At 36.4% G+C, this 11,558-nt stretch overlaps 1 protein-coding gene across 2 annotated transcripts; it reads right to left on the bottom strand.

Annotated features, from left to right (window-relative positions):
* Positions 1-227: 227 nt before the first annotated feature.
* On the bottom strand, positions 228-4,320 carry LOC117223749 (uncharacterized). 2 transcript variants are annotated; one of them, XM_033476235.2, is made up of 3 exons: positions 4,160-4,320; positions 3,740-4,081; positions 228-2,964 (listed from the first exon to the last, which is right to left on the bottom strand). In XM_033476235.2, the coding sequence occupies exons 2-3, from the start codon at positions 4,067-4,069 to the stop codon at positions 853-855; spliced, it is 2,442 nt and encodes an 813-aa protein (XP_033332126.2). In that variant the 5' UTR covers positions 4,070-4,081; positions 4,160-4,320; the 3' UTR covers positions 228-852. The 2 variants fall into 2 exon arrangements, with proteins under 2 accessions (XP_033332126.2, XP_033332125.2); XM_033476234.2 differs by having other exon boundaries at positions 3,740-4,320.
* Positions 4,321-11,558: the final 7,238 nt, after the last annotated feature.

Raw genomic sequence — 11,558 nt, 5'->3', positions numbered from 1 at the left:
TACATGATCTTGTGACTTTTTCCTTTGGTGTCTACTACACAGTCATCATTAAAAATATTACACGCGTGCTTGTTGTAAAAATTGCCGAAAGTTAAAGCAGCTGCTACAATTCAGCAATTTAAAAATAGTCAAAGTTAACTTGCCATTTAATAATAAAATGCTCTTTATTAAGAATTTAGTTCTCATTCGACGAGGTTGTGATTATTGAGAAAATAATTATAAGTCAATACGTTAAAGGAATGTATATTTGTTGACATTATAGTACAATTTTCTATCATCTTCTATCAGTTTAATGAATTTAATCATATCTAGCAGTGTCAAGATCTAGGAAACAGTATAATTTAACCTCAAAGTGTCGAATATTGTGTTAATAATTATCAGTCATTATATTAAAGAAATACTTTCACCTGGTATATCTTTATCACAGATTTCAGCCATTTTTAATCGTTTCAATTTATAAAGATAAAAATCCAGTCTAATCAACATCCCGTAAAACGATGATTTTAAAATTCAACGTAACTTTCTTAAGGAATAACTAATAGCACACAAATGAATATCAATCAACAATGTACTAAAGAAATGTCTCCTATATACCATAGATTTTAGAGCCAGCTTTCAGCATTCCTCTTTCTTCAATGAAAAACCGTCTAATCGATGCTTCCGGACTCCAAAATTTCGTAATTCCTGAAATTTCAATTTCCTGCAATTTATTTCTACAATTTCAATTCTCCACAATTCACTTCTACAATTCATTTGTGCAATTCACTTCTGCAATGTCAATTCTCCATAATTCATTTCTAATATTTCAAGTTTCTACAATTCATTTCCACAGTTTCAATTCTAATGGTAGACCTATCCACAACACAGCCCCTTGCAATGCTTCCCGCAAATGCTGTTCTCCTGATCATGCACATTGAAGAAGCATTTTTCCCTCAAGCCGTTCCTCAAGACATTGGTTTCCATCCTCGGCATCCCGCTACCATTTCCCTGATTAATTTCCCTCGCATAAGAGCGATTCGTAAACTCGTTTCTCCGCGGACCGTGCTCCACATTCGCATACCTCATAGCCCCCCTAAATTGTTCATCCCTTCCACGTTTAATTGTTTCGTCGACGGAGCTATCCCCGTTTCTCCGAACATCGTCGACAGTTTTCTGGCATGCAGGGGTCTCATCGGAGTCTATAATTATCCGATGATGCTCGACGCTTGGTTTTATCCTGGGTTTTGTCCTGGATCTAATCGAACCGCTATTCGCAGGATTTTCATTCTCTTCTTTCTCCGATGATCTATTCTTCGGACATCCTCTGAACTTCCAGGCAATGGGATTCTTCGATCTGAGGCGATTGCCTATCCGAATTGGCAACCTCGAACTCGTAGACAGTTCGGATCGGATCTTCTTTTCGATATTCAGACCCGCGAACTTCCTCGAGACGGAATCCTCGTTCAGGGAGTCCTCTAGCTTCCGTTTCAGACGCGCGGCAGCCTTTTCAACGAACTTTATGCCAGCCATATTGTCCTCGTTCTCCATTTTCTTCCTCTTCTCGCTCTCCATACCGTGTCTCGCTTCGTTTTCTCTTTTGAGGCTTCGACTGTACCCTGTCCAGCCGAAAGCCTGCATCCGAGCAACCTTCGGTTGGTACCTAGGCTCTCCGCAGCTCTGACCATGGCAGTTCTCAGAGTGTCTCGCATCATTCGCGAAGCAGTTCGAACACAGTTTCTCTCGGCTACCATCTCGATTGACCTCTGTCTTCGAACCGATCCTCGTTCTGTGCAGAACCTCCACTGACCTGGCAGATTTGTCGATTCTGTACGTGTCAGGAACCTCCTCCAACCCTCCCGGACCCGCAGAATTCAAGTAACGATCAACGTACTTCAAGCTTTCCGAATCGGAAGGTCGGTCCAGATCCAAGCTTCTCTTCAGACTCTCCTTGTCCGTCATTGGTGCATCGTTTTCGTTGACTAGATGTCTTCTCGGTGGATGATACTCGGTGTCCTGAATCAGTCTTTGATCCAGTACGCATCTGGCCCTCCTGTTACCAGGGATCTTTCGTCTGTTTTCGTCGTCCAGAGGAACGAACTCCCAAAAACCGATCACTTTCTCGCTCTTCCCTGTGTCTATCGAGGAAGTTGGTGCCACGGTGGCGTCCGTGGACGTAGAAACTCTCGCGATGTCCGATATACTGTCTTTGTCCACTGCTCGATCCACGAATCTTTGACTTCTCTCGGAGGATCGATCGCGATTCGTGTTCCCAGCTCGATCGGACGCGAGGTTGAACAACGAAGACTTTGGCGATCTTTGAGGATCTTTGGTGATCCTTGGAATTTGCTGGACCTCCACTTGTTCCGGCTGTTTTCGGCCGGGTTTGGAGCAGGATCGTGTCCCCCCGTGTCGATCCCTTGGCGGAGAATGCGTTCTAGATCGGATTCTGCGGTCTTCAAGTTCATCGAGGATTTCCTCGACGTTATCTGCCTTTGCCGATGCGATTTTTGGGTTCTTCCGGTATCTCGACGCCCGATGAGTCCTCCGTAGATTTTCATTGCTTGGTTTCTTGGCGATTCTCGGCATCGGCGCCCTCAGACCCTGCCAACGATCCTTGGACACGTGGCGATCAAAGACTTCTGGGTAATCCGGCTCCAGGGCCACCATCGTTTTCTCTTTATCGGTGGTCGGCGTTTCGTCGATCCTGGGTTTCATTTTGGGAACGATTCTCGGTATAGCTGATTGGGGGATCAGTGGTCTCTTTCGCGTTGGACAACTCAATGGTCTTTTTTGAGGGCACGCCGTTTCATGATCCCACTGAACTTCCGGCAGAGGTACTGGAACGTTTCCTCTGCTCCATCGATTCAGTCTTGGTTTCGCTGATTGCACTCTTGAACTCGTGTTTACGTCTTTTGTGTCTGGACTCCTCTTCGCTGTTGCAGCGTTGATCGCGTCGTCGTGGGTGGGCTGCTTTTTCCAACGTTGCTGGAAGAATCGATAGAAAAACCGCAAGATGATGTTACATAATGTCAGTGTCTTTCTGTAATGCGTTTCTGTTTCATTTGTCGCGACAAGGATTATTTGTTGCATGAAATGGAAACTGCATTTGCGACTGCGCGAACTTTGATCTTAATAATTGCTGCATTTTTATTTTGTTTTATTTTATTTAGTGAGCCATTTTGAGAAGCGACACGCACTTTAATCCTCACAGTCAATTTACTCTTTTACAATGAAAACAAACTGATGTTATGTATAAAACACGTAAATTGAATTGATAAAAATATAACGTGTAGATTAACGAAATAAATGCATGTAGAGTAATCAAAATATCTGTTTTCGATTAGCGGGAATAATACAGAAGGGATGGAGTACACAAGTTTCCTTTGATTAATTTACGAAGCTAGTTTACTTGTTACCAAAAGAATCATCAATGTTTGAAGTAGGAAACGTGTCTGTGACGATTAACATAAATTTTGAATTTCTATTTTTTTAAAATCGAAAAAATAATGCTGATGCTTTCAACCCCCACAGTAAGTCCAGTATTGAACTTATTCTTTTACCATAAAAGCAACCAGAAACAAATAACTATTTTCTAAATATTTCTGAGACTAGAACATCTAAAAAAGATTAAATTATCCGCTTCTGATTAACAAAAAGAATAGACGAATATTTTATCATTCTTAAAGAAAAAAGGATATAATAGAAAATCTATGAATTCATAATAAACGAAAGTGTTAAAAATTCCTATCTTTTGATTTACCTCGTCGATGTTTGGTCGATGATTAATTTCAGGCTGCTTGATGAACGTTTTTCCGAAATCTTTCGCGGGTCCATCATTCTGTCGCGGTTTCTCCTTGTGAATCTTGTTCGCTGTTCTCTCATCATGCTTTATCCTATTATTTCTTATTGTGGAAGTTCTCGCTGGATTGTATTGGCCATTATTCTGTAAAGTCATAGTCGGTGATACGGCATCGCAGCCCACGTCCGAGATCTCGATAATCTTTCTTTGATCCTCTTCGGGATGGTCAGCGAAAATAGGTGGCACGTTGTCCACGAAAAACAGGAATGGACTGTCAACGAAGCCGCTCATGTTCTACGAAATCTGTGCCCCATGAATTCGAGAACCACATAGCCTCAAAAGTTCCTGGTGAACGCGCAGTTTTCGCAAAAATGTTTCTACTTTATTTGCCTGTTGATCATGCCTTCTTCCATCGAAGAAGGTTCTTCGGCTTTATGGTGGAATTATGAAATCTGTTTGATAATTATTGTACTTGGGATTTAAATTTCATTGATTGCCGAATTAATTACATTTTATTGCTGAAATTTTTCATGGGACCGATTGTCAAGTGTTCATTTTAACTAAGCTGCGAATTTCATGTATTTTATTGTTAATTAAAATTGAAATTCATTCAAAATGTCATTAAAATGATCGAATTGCGATAGGATACTAACCGAATAGATAAAACAAAATTGATAATGCTTTGGGAATAGATAAAGTCAATTTTATAGTACTCTAATGTTATTCTAAAATTAATTTCGTTATACTTTAATATTATTATAAAATTAATTTTATGATACTCTAATGTTATTATAACATTAATTTTATAATACTTTAATGCTATTATAAAATTAATTTTATAATACTCTAATGTTATTATAAATTTATGATCATAAAAATAAAATTGTATAGATTGAATATTTTTTAAAATTCGTAATCTTTATTGCACTGCATATTACGAATAAGGAAACGATTGTTTCGCCTTTATTATTAAGAAAACAACTATCTATACTGAATAATTTTATGAATTTATCGACGGAGATTAATATGAACAAGCTTAAGAATCGAGCCATGAACTTTGCGCTAGCATCCATTGTGCATTTTATACTAACTTGGTCGTTTCACCACGGATGTCGCCATAAGTAAATTCGAACTATGAATCAAACGCGATTCCCGCTGGAATCTGCAAGATATTTAAACCGGAAGCCATCGAGAATCATTCGCGAATGCTTGCAAACGATTAATCAATTCACCTAAATAATGAAAGTCCATCAAATTGTACCGTCCAACATGCATGTTCATTTCTGGAATATTATATAATATATATATTAATAATCAGCATAATATATATACCTATATATATACCTATAATATATTACCCTCTATATATATTATATATATTATAATATATATATATATACCTATATCAGCATAATATATATATACCTATAATATATTACCCCCTATATATATATTTAACATCTATATCTAATTTATATGTATTTAACATCTATGAAAAAGAAAACCTGCGCTCATATTGAACAATAATATATATATAATATTATTATGTTTCGACGGACGAAAGCTATGTAAACTACTATTAAATGTAATTGTTCAATATGAGCGCAGGTTTTCTTTTTCATAGATGTTGGACGGTACAACAGCAATATTGAAGTCAATCGATGTCAAGTTTCTTGAAGCTTCCTTCAACGCCAGAATTGTCGGTCGCCGATTTTGCTTTGCCAGGCCTCAACGCCTCATTAACTCGTCTAGTTTGTTCATCCATCTGGAAGAAATCCAGATTGTCCTCAAGTGCTTTCACGCTTCTCTTGTGCAGCTCCTCTATGGGGCCTGCTTTTCCACCTGCTTCGGTCGGCAACGCGTCTATTGGCAGGAATTTCGCCAGCGTATCCAGGGTCGTGTGTGTGTGTGTGGAGCTAAATTGAATAGGGAGCAATGTTATCGAAATGATTAAACCGAACAAAAAATTCGTGCTTCTTTTTCGAGAAAGGATTGCAATATCTTGTCGTATAAATCGTCAGCAATTTTTCTCCTCCTTTTGTAATTGCATTTATTATAATTGGACCGCAGATCATTATGCAAAATGAAAGCGTGCATCGATTGCAAGAAACGGGAACTCTGAATAGACATTTATTCTAGTCCGAAATAATTGAAATGAGTTACAAATAATGTAATCAAATTGTTCAATTTTTCTGGCTTGTGATTCAACTTTCTTTTTTTTTGTCGCAGATGCACGAAATCTGCGGTCTTGTTATAATACTAAAACATCATAGGAACTCGTTGAAATTTTCTCGTCCGTTGCATCCATCGATTTTCGTATAAGAGAGAGAGAGAGAATGATATTAAAGAAACAAATTCTAATAGGTTTATAGAATACGAATTTACATACGCGGAATTCGAATTTTTTCTCCGTCTGTTGCTGGTAATAGAAGCTCGGTAAAATAATTATTTCATCTCTTAATATTTTTAATAATTCGAGGATAACGTTTCCGAATATTACCGACGATTTTACTATCTTGCCTTTTGCCTGTTTAGTTTTATAATAGGCAGATTTTACGCATTTACGAGAATATTGAGCGGGTGAAGTATAGAACAATGAAAGCAGTTTGAAGAATTTAAAAACGTTGTTATATTATTTCCAACTTACTGGATTTATTAACCGTGCCGATATATTTTTATTCGACTGTGGTTTTTAACAAGTGTTATCGTAATACTCGTCGCAAGTAATAACAGATGTATTGAATAAACAATTCATAAACGTATATGTTTGCAATCTGAGCAATCGTGAATTTAATAAATCCAACATTTCGACCGAACATTGAGCGAAATAAAAATTGAACATTTAGGATGTGTGATACGAAATATTATTTCACCTTTCAATCGTGCTAAATCGAATGAAATCGTGTAAAAAGCAAATTGAATTTATTTTTCTACACCTAGTCCCTTCAACATTTAAAACGAAATTCGAGTCGCATAGTCCCGTTTTAATAGAGTTATTGCGTTTTAAAAGGTATTCGAATACTTTTGGTAGGATATTGAAAGAAATTAGTGAATTTACATTGAGCTTCCAAGAGTAATAATATTACTGAAATATTTTTGTACTATCACAGACGAGGTATGAAAGTAGACTGGACAGCCATATGGGCACAGCCTTAGGTCCCCTTACCATTTTCGTGTCGCGCTCTGCGTTACCGATAGTTCACGAATTTAGGCACGTTAGCAAGAAGCGAATGTCCTATATATTTCATTTCTACGAGTACTGAATGTTATTTGAAGGCAATAAACATGTACGTGGAATGGTAATAGAGCTTCTAAAATCTTATTTTTGGGTGACAAAATAATGCATTAGATGTTCAGTTTGTTCTTATACCTCGTCTGTTGTACTATCTATTGCATTTCTAAGATTTCGGATGAGAGGTATATTCCCCATTCCAAATTCTACGACCTTCATAATCGGAAATGCTCATTATTACAAACGTAAAAGAAATATTCCGACCTTCCCATCATCCCCTGCCTATTCGCACGATCCGTTAAAACCTGATCTAATACTCGTATCCATAATGATTACACTGTCCGACAAAATCAAACTTTTTTTCTGGGTTCCTATAGCCACTATGAAATTCTTGTAGAGCTTCAACAAACAAAATGTACATCGTTCTGACACTTCTATCGGGCCGTTTCTTCTTCAGAAATGTCTTCATCTGTTTTCGTGCCGAACAAAAAACTTTTCGTAAAAATACAAAGATATTGCGCAGAAAATGCTCACGTCGACACTTTTTTAAACTTTCACATCAATTAATTGCTATTTAGGACCAGAAACAATTAATAAATTGCATGCCACTATATTCGGGAAACTCTCCTCTATCTTTTAACACCAATTAGAACTTTCTAACGTTTCTACTTTTCATGTAATACCTCATTTTTGTCGAAAATTTTGGGCTTTTAGAAAAGTTTGTTTATTTAAAAAACTAAGGGTGATGGAGCAATTCGGTTTTCGGATTCTTGTTCAGGGAGTGAAGCTCTACAAGAATTTCATAGTGGCTATAGGAACTCAAAAATCGTGTCGGACAGTGTTATCAGAATGGTTAACCGATGATGGAACTGCATACCTATGGTTAGATCGCTTTGGAGCATTAATCATCTTAAAAAATAACATGTGATGGTGTTGCGTGAGGTTCTAGTGGATTTTAATAAAGACAAAATCAAAACTCAAATTGTATAAAATATATTTAATATTCAATACGTCTGTGTCCGGAAAGAGCTTCGAACAACAAATATGACGATTCTCAATCGTTCGTTCCTAACATTAACATTCGTATTTTATTTCTATGTAGCGCTTTATCACATAGTTTTGAATATTATTAATTCTATAATAAACAAAATAAAATAGTTACATGAAGTTATTCTAATTTGAAGTTCCCTCCAAAATAATATTTAAAGATGGCGGTTTAATTTACTATGTTCACATACGGGCAAGATGAGAACCGTAACACCTTCTAGAAAGATGTTTCCAAAAAAAGTTTGGAAACAGCCTTTCCTGTTCATAATTCCATGAAGCCATACATGTTAGTAAATTTTGTGTATCATTAGTCATAACAGTAAGGAGACACAATATTACAGTAATGAATACAATCTCTAACTTGGGTGTTCCAATAAAATTCTTAAATTATAGTAAATGTAATTATTCAATTAAATGTAGTCTTATACATGCTAATTTTAGTTTGTTTACATGTGCGATTTTGAATTTTTTTATTCCTATGGCTATTTCAGTTGTCAAATCACTTAACATGCGTGTGATTTTATATAGTCCTAACTGTTCACAATTGGATTTAAAAATTTTCGGTTTTTTTAATAAATAAACATAATCACGTTCTTGAAACTGATAAGTATTTACAAGTTTGTCATAATATTCTTTATTTTTTCTTTTTCTTTAATGGAATTTTCTGCTGCAATACTGACTAGCAGTTAATTTAATTAATGAATTGCCTAAATAATCAATGAAAGTTTTTGATACTTTTTGTTTATCAAATTCCGATGGAATTATTGCCTTACTTTCAAAGATAAGCTCGTGTGGTGAAAAACCTGTAGTTTCATGAATTGAGATATTATAAGAGAAAATGCCATATCTGATCCATTCGTCCCAATGCTCTGTTGTAAAAAAATATTTAAGGTAAGTAATGAAAGTTCTATGAGCTTGCTCTAAAGAACCCAAAGATTCGGGATGAAACACAGTTGATGCGATTTTCTGAATTTTAAAAATTTTACAAAATTGTTCTATTGTTTTACTTATAAAATTACTTCCTGATCAGTATGAATCATTTTTGCACAACCAAATTGACATATGATTTCTTGAGCAAAAGCAGCTGCTACTGTAATATTTTCTATATCAGAATATACATAGCATCAGAATGTTTAGTTAAATTATTCTGGACAGTATTTTCACTTGATAATTTTTTGACTACCAGATAGAAAATATAATATTTATCTTGATAAGTAGCTAATGCTTCGCCTACATTAAATGTGTACCCTTTCAAATCCTCTATATTAAATTTACCTTGAGCAATTAAATGTGCATTAATCTGTGATACTGGTTCGAGATCTGAACTTACAAAATTAACAACATTATTTCTCTGCATTAATAAATGATCTTTCGTATAAATCATTGAACTTAAATCATTTATCACCAAAACTGTCTTAATATTTTCTCTTTCTATTATCAGTAAAATCAACTTATTTTCACTACTTCCTCTATCATTCCCCACCACAACTGATTCCTCATGCACAAAGGAATCAGCGACTATTTCTGTTTCTAAAAGTTTTATTTTATTTCTATCCAATTCAGCTTTTGAGAGTGATAACAAGTTAATGCCTCCTCCCAGATACTTTTAACTAACTAAGCGAATAATACTACTAATAATTACGTAATATTAATAGAAAACTCGATAATGGTGATGACCTCAGGAATACTTCGATAATGGTGATGACCTCAAGAACGCCTCAATGATGGTGATGACCTTAGGATCGCCTCGATGATGATAGTGTTCTCCACAACGCTACGCACGGGGTGGGTAACAATTTGACCTTGACGGAGTTGATCGTCGCGCTGCAGCTGTGCGAACGGACATCAGACAAACCAAATTAGAAATATATTCGACCGCCAGGTGGCACACGTATACGTTTCTGTGACCACAGGTATCGAACACGATGTATCGGTAAAAATGTAGTGGTAATTCTTCGCACTCGTGATTTCAGGGGGCGCGATGAAATTAACACGTTAAATGCCACGGGGGTCACCGGTGACCGGCACTTAACTTGGCGGTGACGCCATGGGGGACACCGGTGACCGGCACACCCAAATTGATAGAAATATATATAATTTAAAACAAATGTCAATATCTAAAATTTGGTATTATTACCATCGTCGATTCAAACAGTGACCCCTGTCGCAATTAACATGTCAAACATGGTTATACACTGTAACTTATCTATTGCAGATAATATTTCAACATTATATGTATCACATAAAAGAAAATTCATCGTGGCGCCACGGACAATTTCTGTAAAACCCGCGTGGCATTCAACGTGTTAACTTCACTACGGGGTCGCTGAAACTACCTTGCTCCGGTATTCAGCCTTTGCTTCCGGGAAAAACCCAGAACGGAGAAGAGGTGCTTGTTGCTGAAGAATTTATCTTGCAACTAATGTTGCAATTAATCTTGCAATTTATTTTGCAACCCCACTTTTGACACCAATTTGTTGTGCGAGGTTCTAGTGGATTTTAATACAGACAAAATAAAAACTAAAATTGTATTAAACATATTTAATATTTAATACGTCCGTCCAGAAAGAGCTCCAAACAACAAATGCAACAAGAGCTCCAATCGTTCGTTGCTAACGTTAACATTTGTATTTTATTTCTACATAGTGCTTTATCATATAGTTTTGAATATTATTGATCTTATAATAAACAAAATAAAGTAATTACACGAAGTTATTTTAACACATTAAAGGCGGGAGTCGTAGTACTACGATTTATCTCGACTTCTCATAAATATGTACTTTAAAACATTTTTTGTAATTAGTGTTTAGTTCTTTTTTAATATTTTTTTTAGTTTTAAGAGTTTAAATAAACTTTTTTAAGTCTAAATTTTTTTATGATTACACAAAATATTGCCCGCTCTAGGACGAAAAACGAGGCGGGGCGGTCGCTGCGTTACCTAGCATACTTTCGTCAAGATCCCCCGCCTTTAACACTACGCCGTCCGGTGGCACCACGCTGGTGCCATGCAAAAACTATCTGTTGTATGCCGGTGGTACCACTTTGGTGCCATTTTAAAAAACTGAAATAACATTTGAACTATATTTCTTGGGTGTTAAAAGGCAGCAAACTAACTATAGCATTGTGCTTATTTAACTAAGAATTAAGTACGAAAATTCTTGAATGACTTATATTAATTTTAGGAATTTATATTACCGCCATCTTCGAATTTTTTTTTAAAATCTAAAATTTCCAAGCTATTATGTCGGCGTCAAACAAAAGAATCATATCTAAGATCTGCGGACGGCATAGTGTTAATGTGTTAATTTGAAATTCCCTCCAAAATAATATTTAAAGATGGCGGTTTAATTTACTATGTTCACATACGAACAAGACGGGAGTCGTAACAGGGGTGAAGGGCCTCTCGACGGAAGTGCCTACGACTCTGAGATTAGTTAATGCGGTCGCACGGACGGCGGCGCGTACATCGGATTCCCGAAGCGACACGAGGCCCGCTCGCAA

Source organism: Megalopta genalis, chromosome 6, assembly GCF_051020955.1.
Source record: "Megalopta genalis isolate 19385.01 chromosome 6, iyMegGena1_principal, whole genome shotgun sequence".
Classification (NCBI taxonomy): Eukaryota; Metazoa; Arthropoda; class Insecta; order Hymenoptera; family Halictidae; genus Megalopta; species Megalopta genalis.
This window is presented reverse-complemented; position numbering and strand designations above follow the sequence as displayed.

Bases quoted from the DNA above. Each gene is read 5' to 3' on its own strand.
- LOC117223749 (XM_033476234.2), bottom strand. From the start codon at position 4,069: ATGAGCGGCTTCGTTGACAGTCCATTCCTGTTTTTCGTGGACAACGTG. The intron at 2,965-3,739 runs GTAAATCAAAAG...CGATTCTTCCAG, and splicing joins ATCGACCAAACATCGACGAG to CAACGTTGGAAAAAGCAGCC.